General features: G+C 31.6%; 1 protein-coding gene and 1 long non-coding RNA gene across 2 annotated transcripts in view; one reads left to right on the top strand and one right to left on the bottom strand.

Moving 5' to 3' along the window:
* Window positions 1-5,339, top strand: part of LOC112904872 — a 9,967-nt gene extending 4,628 nt beyond the window's left edge. The window contains exon 2 of the long non-coding RNA XR_003231427.1: window positions 4,086-5,339. This is a non-coding gene — a long non-coding RNA (uncharacterized LOC112904872). The remainder of the gene's footprint in view (window positions 1-4,085) is intronic.
* LOC108733328 (fasciculation and elongation protein zeta-2) overlaps window positions 1-7,829 on the bottom strand; it is a gene marked incomplete in the record, with an annotated part of 36,287 nt that overhangs the window by 5,198 nt on the left and 23,260 nt on the right. The window contains 4 exon segments of the mRNA XM_025975993.1: window positions 5,851-5,916; window positions 5,977-6,052; window positions 6,350-6,600; window positions 7,103-7,376. Coding sequence (XP_025831778.1) covers window positions 5,851-5,916; window positions 5,977-6,052; window positions 6,350-6,600; window positions 7,103-7,376 — 667 coding nt within the window.

Here is a 7,829-nt window from a genome sequence, read left to right as displayed (position 1 = left end):
TTTTAAATATTTAATCTACGCCCCTGATAGGAATACTGAAGAAAGAGGGCTACAATCGTTATACCTAAAACTGCCTACTTTTGCCACCGCGGATCCACGCCATTTTAAAATGCCGCCAGCTTCCAGCGTCAGGCCTGTACCAACTTTGTACAAATGATTTAAATATGAATTTGTGGATACTATGTAACAATATGTTTTTTGGGTACAAAGAAATGCCAGGACAAAAAGGAGTTCCAGGGGCGTGAAAAACTTATACAGGAGTTGAACTTGCTGTAACCGAAACTATTGTAGAAATTCGCGATTCTTAGGATTGTAATTCGCCAAATATCCCGTTATATGTCGAAAAATCGCTAGCACCCCGGTATTTTAGAATGGTAATGTAGCGGTAACACCGTTAAAATTAATTTTTATATTCGTTTTTATTGAATTTTTATTATTATTATTGTTTTGTAAATATTCTTCTAAATCTATTTGTAGACTTACAACTTCTTATCTTGTGCATGCCTTTGTTTCCTTTCAACCTAGATTCTATTGTTCTACTATCGTTAGCCTTTACCTAGAATTTCATCTTCACCTGTACTTGCATGCACCCCTTACTAATTGCTGTACTTTCCCTTAATTACTTTTCCTAAAATTCTATATTGCTCGCTCTGAGTGCTATAAACCTGTACCTTCAACTTTACTGTTCATACTGTTCCTTCTTGAATATTCTATCTCTTTTTACTAACAATTCAGCTGTATATAAACCCCTAAATTTCCATACTAACCACTCTGCGGTCAACCTTCGAGTAAGTCTTTACCTTTCGTTTATTACATCTATACTATTTAATTACGTTATTTTTGCTGTGTGTTTATTTTGTGGTGTACCTTTGATTTATCTTATTGTTCTTTGCTTTCTGTGTTTGTTTGTGTGTAGTGTTTTTTTTGTGTGATCCAAATTATACTTTTATATTTTTTATCGGACTATTTTTTTTTATTGTTGTTCTTGTGGTCATTAAACAAGACCCCGATAAAGGAAAAGAGGTTGTAGATCAATATCACGAAAAAACGAAAATGTTACTAACCTGCGGTTTTGATGGCAATATGTAAGGGCTCCTTTCACAAAAACGCTGGTGCCACTAGTTCGCCAGACGTGTTAACTGGTGATTGAATAATAATTTGTGTCTTTCTTACGTCAAAATAGCGTTATTTGTTTAGCCACCGTGGCCGCTGTAACGACCTACCTCTGTCACGACCAGCCCCAGTCTCCCCTACCTAGTAAATTTATTTCTGTTGGGATTTTATTTTTACAAATTCGGGTCCAAATTGTAATTTTTATTATTTTCACTTATGAAGCAACGGGCTGGTGGGATAAATTGTAAATATCGCTTTAATATTTAGGTATATTTTCGTTTTCCATTTTCTCTGTGAATGTTCATATAAAAATAACATGCTATGAATGTAATATATAATATGTAGGCTGGTATTTTCTCAGACACAAATTTTTCTAATTATAATATGTAAACGTATTAGCTTTGAATACTAATAGCGTGATACTGACATAATTTTGTATGCCGGAAGTTACAAGTATTTATACCTACGCATTTTACAGTTAATGTAGATGTAATGGGTGTTTTTATTTAAACTTTTAAATGCCATTCGTAAAACAAGAAATCACTAGTCAATTAGGTACCTTGGTAATGGAATTAATTAATAAGATTAATTTACATATTTTAGTAGCAAACTTTACTCCCACTGTAGAAGTTTGTTTTCAGTAGTGATTTTGTATGACAAATATTAAAGATTATAGCAGTTTCCTACTAATTTTTGAGTGAATAGCAGGTATTTACAATTTCAATAAACAAAAAGACAATACTACAATAACATCACACTGGACATTTTAAATTTTTATCGAAATTCTGTATAATTATTTATTGATTTTGTAAACGTAAACGAATTGTCTCCAACTAAGCTACATCACTAAAAATAGTAGCTTAGCATCACCTACGCCGTGTTTCTACCTAAAATAGAACAACGGATACCTAATAGACTAATATATGTATAAAACTACGTAGGTAATTCTGAAAATATAATCGATGAAGCCAAATACGATTAAATAAAAAATAATAAATTGTACTGCTGTTGGTTGTTTCATACTTTAGACTATAATGGGTTTATAAACATTTTTTTAGTGTAAATTGTTAGACCTCCTTATTTGGGGGTTGTTTCTGAAAGTCTAGAAGTAGACCGTGGAATTGTAAAGCTTTTACTAGTAATTTTCTTTTCATTATTTTTCTTATTTTAGTAGTTTAATGATTTCATCAAATACAATTGTAGTCCTTAATGGTCTTTCTTGAGAAGCTTTTTGCAAGACTAGGCGTAAATTAATAAAAATTAAAGCTCAGGTAATAGGTAATAAACGCACAACGGTTTTAGATCGAAAGTTACCACATTAATTATCTCTTTCTTTTTACTTTCTAAACAAATACATAACGCAAACTGACAACCCCAATTCCATTAATTTTGATGTTTGCTAAACTTTCTTTTGTAACAACGGTAGCAGTTGGTATCAACATATGTTTTGTTGATATGGTTAGGTCATAAAATGATTTTGGTGCGATTCACTGTGGTAGGAGGCTATTCCTGACTCGTTCACCTTGGCTTGAAGAAACAGAACGGTGCCAAAAGGTTCTGAAGATTATTTAAGAATCATTAGGTGGTATGGGCACGCTGCAACTGCACGAAAGATTATTACTGAAATTTCTAGCACCAGAATTACGACTTTTTAGAAGCCATTTTAATATTATTTATTTCGAATATGTTTCACAGAAAGAAAATAATTTTAAAATACTCAAATGAATTTATTTCCATTTATTTTTGGAAATTTATCCAAGGTTTTATGACCAACATGTAACTCACGGTCTTATTTTCAAATACAAGGTTAATATACCAACACGACCTATAAATAGCACCTATGATTGGATCCTATTAAAAAATTATGAAGAATGATGAAAACAATGGGAATGAAGTAAATACTGACAAGAGCTTTTGAAAAACTATAAATGAAAGCCTTCCAGGATCTGCGAAAGAGATCAAACCCGCGCGTGGAATTATCGGAAATATTTTCGAGTGTGGCATTTCCTATAATCTCAATATATTTTCCTAAGAGTCTGTATTCTTCCGGCTTCAATAGGTAACTGTCGATACCTAGTAAACGATTATGATCGTTCTAAGCAATGCTATCAAAAAAAATGCCTCCAACCAAATACAACAAAGAAGTAAGATTGTAAGACAAAAGGAATGGTTAATTTCATGAATGTATGCTAATTGGCCAAAGGAATCAATAAAACTAAGTATATAGTTCGTTGTCTTAGCTAAAATGAAGGATGTAAAAGAAGGATGTTCAAAACAACGATTCATTCAATCTGTACAAAAAGTCGAGACAATTTACGTCTTCGATCGAAAGTAATAGAGTTCATAACATGTCGCGTACACTGGATATGGACGCAAAGTTAACATACTCAACATAAAGGAAACTAGAAAACTGGGAAACTTTATTTCACGATTTTAGAACAAAACTACGTCAATCTGAGGAAAACATCCGATAATAAACGGATTAGTGGCCATTGTAATGAACAAACTTTCTTAATGGAGGCAGTATATTAATAAGAATCTAACTAGTTTGTAGTAGGTACGAATTAATTTATAGAAGAAATCGGATGTTATTATTTTTTTATATTCTGTATTGAACCTATTAAAACACAATTTAGACACAAAGGTGATAAAATGCACAATAATAAGAAACCAAATAGGAATTCAGGTTCTTTTATTTTGTGTAAGTGTGTGCAATTGAGACTCCCTGAATGTTTGAGGTTTATTTTAAAACAGAATACGTGTATATAATGTTAAATTTGCATGTTAGCTGGTAGCAGATGCACCTTCAACAGTGCCAGAGTTCAGCTTTGCGTCTGTCTGAATCAAAGACCTTTATCAGCTGCCAACGCGATTACTTAAGTTAAGTTAGTAAATATACTTCACAAATCTACAATGCAGACTTATATGTTGACATCCATGCACATATGAAGATGATAAGAANACATAAAAAGGTCTAAATAAACAAATATTAAGAGGAATGACTTTTTCGTAAATTGAATGTAATTATTGTGAAGTTATTCAATAGGTATAGAAAGAATATGAGTAAATTTTTTTACACTTCCTCTTACTATCGTGCTTGCGATGCACTTATTATAGCTTACACTTTAATAGTGGAAACAAATGAATGAAGTATATGTTTCTGATATCTGCAATGACTACGAAACTAAGCAAACTACATTAACAATGTACTATGATGAATTTATGACTAACACCAGAGTTCTAAACGATATTCATTCGTTATGTAACAGACATTACTTAACCAGTGCTTAATATTTCAGCAGATTCTTTAAAAAATACTGAAAGGTTCACTTTTTCACCAATTGGCACAAATATTATTCTCTTGTGTTCTTAATAATCAGTTCTTTTTTTAAAAAAAGGCATATATCTATTGTAGATTCAATCATTTTAATGATTACTGACATTTATCACAAATTCCTAGACGACAATCGATAATACATATCCCACATCAATAATTACATAGGTACTTGCCTCTAATAATAAACTCAGCTTGTAAAAAAATACGTTTTTACATTAGCACTTAAAGGGTAAGGCCCGTTCTTTGCTCACAAAAAGCATGAAAAGTTTATTATTCAACACTTTAATAATTTACCTTTTATATAGCTGTGTAGTAACGTGGTACAATTTTAATTGCATGGTTTTACACATTTAATATTCTTCTCAGGAAATATTGCCATTTTTCGTATTAATTTCATTGCATTATTCCATCGTTCGCACACAAATACTTCAATTTAGTTTATAAAACGATTTTGTTTAAATTTTTCATATTTCAGTATATATCGTATTTCGAGTGAAAGGCTTATTATGCTTTTTAAGAGCAAAATACTGGACTTATCCTTTATTGGACTCATATTTGAATTATATACAAGTGAAATTGATTTTTCAATTGGTTTTAAATCAGAATACTACGATGATATTTGTAAATGTGCCCTTCAAGTTATTATCCTTATCAATGTTTAGTTTTCTGAAATATTAAACATCATACGAATATAGAAATAACGTAGACATGATCACAGTAAAATAATTAATTAACAAATTACAACTACATGCATAAATAACACTTTGGTTCTGTATTAAAAACAAATTTTCGTCAGAATGGCAAATATATATTAATTGTGCGTTGTCATACGAACTTATTTAAAAAACACACCGCGGGTTTTTCATTTAAGAAACCAAGAAATGTGCAAGTTAAACAGTATAAAACGTGAACAGTTACATTCTCAATTCTGTACCGGCTGTTTCGTTATTTTTTCCTATATGCGAATTATATTACAACTCTGGTATTTATGACACTTACACATCGCCAACCATGCACGATTTTTAACTTCAAATGACTCTCACAATACACACACAATGTTTTTACAAATATGCTTACCAGTTTAAAAACTTCTCTTGGTCTAAGCTTTTTCTAATTATTTTTGTTTTGCCCCTTTTGTCTTATATTCGCAGTTTTTTAAATTAATTGTAATTACTTAGTAGTACTTTCCTAATTAGTGTTTTTATGACCAATTCTCTTAATTTAGTCCAAATTTATTATTCTAAAATGTTGGAAATCGGAATGTTCTCCCAGATAATTTTTGGGTAAAATTAGCTCCAAAATAGACAAAAGGGACATTTAATTATCGCAAATGCAGAATTAAGGAATAAGTTATATGGTTATGAGTCAATGTGGAATGTTCTATTATTTACTTAACAAACCTTTTAATATGTAATCTGTCAGTAACGTCGGTACTGTTGGACTATCTTCGTTAATGGCTTTTAAAACTGAAAAGAAACAAAACACAAAATGTAACAGAATAGCTTTATCTTTTTTATTAATCTTACTTTTGATGAGAACTTGAAGAGTCTGATTATTCGGGGGGCCACTGTCTAAGTGGTAAGGGATAACTGTTGTTAGATACTGAAAAAATAGAAATATCATGTAAATAACATAGAATTTTGTAAAGAATCTAGCAATAAAATTTTATATTCCAGCTTATACATTCATATGCGATGGACACGTAAATCCCTTTATAAAGAACATTAAGTTCTTGGCCACTAATCTAGATATCAAATCGAAAACTCAGATGCCATTTATCGAAGTTGACTATAACGTGCTGATGAGAACTAATAAGTGGCGAAATATCGATAAATTGCTGATCAAGAATTTAATGTTTTTTACTTTTGGTAACATTTAAGTTTTATCATAGATTCCTACCTTAGCATCCAATCCATTGGATGGACGGCCAGAGCTCCCTTTGGAACTCCTTTTCTTTTCGACATGGTACTGTCTTCTTTTATTTTGAACGGCCAGCAGGAGGGATATAAATGTGTTTTTCAATTCTTTTTCGTATTCTAGTTCGTCCCTGAGTGCCAGTTCGGCAATTAATGTTTCGGAAAATTCTCGAATTAATACTTCTAATTCCATGTACAATTCATTTAGTTGAGTTAAGCTGAGATCTCGCAATTCTGCAACAAAATAACAGTGTCGATGGTCACGTTTTACTTAAGAAAAAGAAGAAGAAGAAGATCGCCGAGGATGAATTGTCCCGATTCTTCTTTTCAAATGCATTCTTACTATGCTCTTGTGAGCATTTATATTTCAACATTATAATGCAAATGTTGAGTAATCAGGTATTGTATTACATGCAGATTAGACAGAAAGAGAAGTTGTGCGAGAGGAAACGGTATAAAAGGAGAAAAGCACGTCATCACTTCATGCTTTGTAATCAGCCCTATCATATAACAGTCAACGACTGCTAAGTCTATGTAAGCCTTTCTTTACAATAAGCACCAAAAAGAAGCCGAGAAACAATTATTGTGTACTATCTAATATAGGCATGTAAAATTTTTATTAAAGAACTTCTACGTCTCAGTCTGAGGTATAATCTTTAAGTTTAGTACGAAAATTATAAGTAAGAACCAATTTATCCGCTATTTATATTTCTATTTAGATGGGACATACACTTACTGTCTTCATAAAGAGGTGAACTAAGAACTTCTTTAGCTTTTTCAAGAGCTACGTTAGCCTCGTAGTAATAATCCCTGGAATCTGGAGATCGATCGAACGAAACATCATCTTCTTGCATCATATCGTCAATTTCTTGTATCACTTCTTCAGCTGTTTTTAAAGGTTCTTGTTCTTGATGCAAACCACCCAGAATAAGGGCATGCATGTCTAAATCATTGGCAACAGCTTCATCTTCAGAACTTAGTTCTAAATCGTCGTCGGTAGTGTCTCCGTTCTGAAAGAATTAAAGAATTCAATTGGTATTCGATAATTCTTAATTCCATTCGAAACTGAACTGTCCTAAAATTTTATTTTTAAATAAAAATGAATCATAATGGGAGTACTGAATGAAAACATTGTGTTAGTGATTGCGCCATCGTTGTGTACCATTTAAGCTTCATTCCGATCTAATTAATCTTATTAAACTTTAAAACAGTACTGCGCATTTTGAGCATTTTGTTTCTGGAATTTAAAGTACTAAAACGAAGCAATGCATGCGGAAATTAGATGACTCATAAAATGAACTAATTGTAAACAACAAGTACTTAGTATTATAGTTCTAACGTAAAATAACTAAATGTACTGGGTTGTAAAAAATTGTTGATTCAATAATTTTTTTTTGCGTTTCAGTTACTTAAGGACGCAATTTTGTAAAGCAGGGATTCCCCTACTAAAGTACCTACTCAAC

The sequence above is a fragment of the Agrilus planipennis genome, unplaced genomic scaffold (assembly GCF_000699045.2).
Source record: "Agrilus planipennis isolate EAB-ADULT unplaced genomic scaffold, Apla_2.0 scaffold12, whole genome shotgun sequence".
NCBI classification, from domain to species: Eukaryota; Metazoa; Arthropoda; class Insecta; order Coleoptera; family Buprestidae; genus Agrilus; species Agrilus planipennis.
The sequence above is the reverse complement of the archived record's forward strand: the minus strand, read 5'-3'. Positions and strand labels throughout refer to the sequence as shown.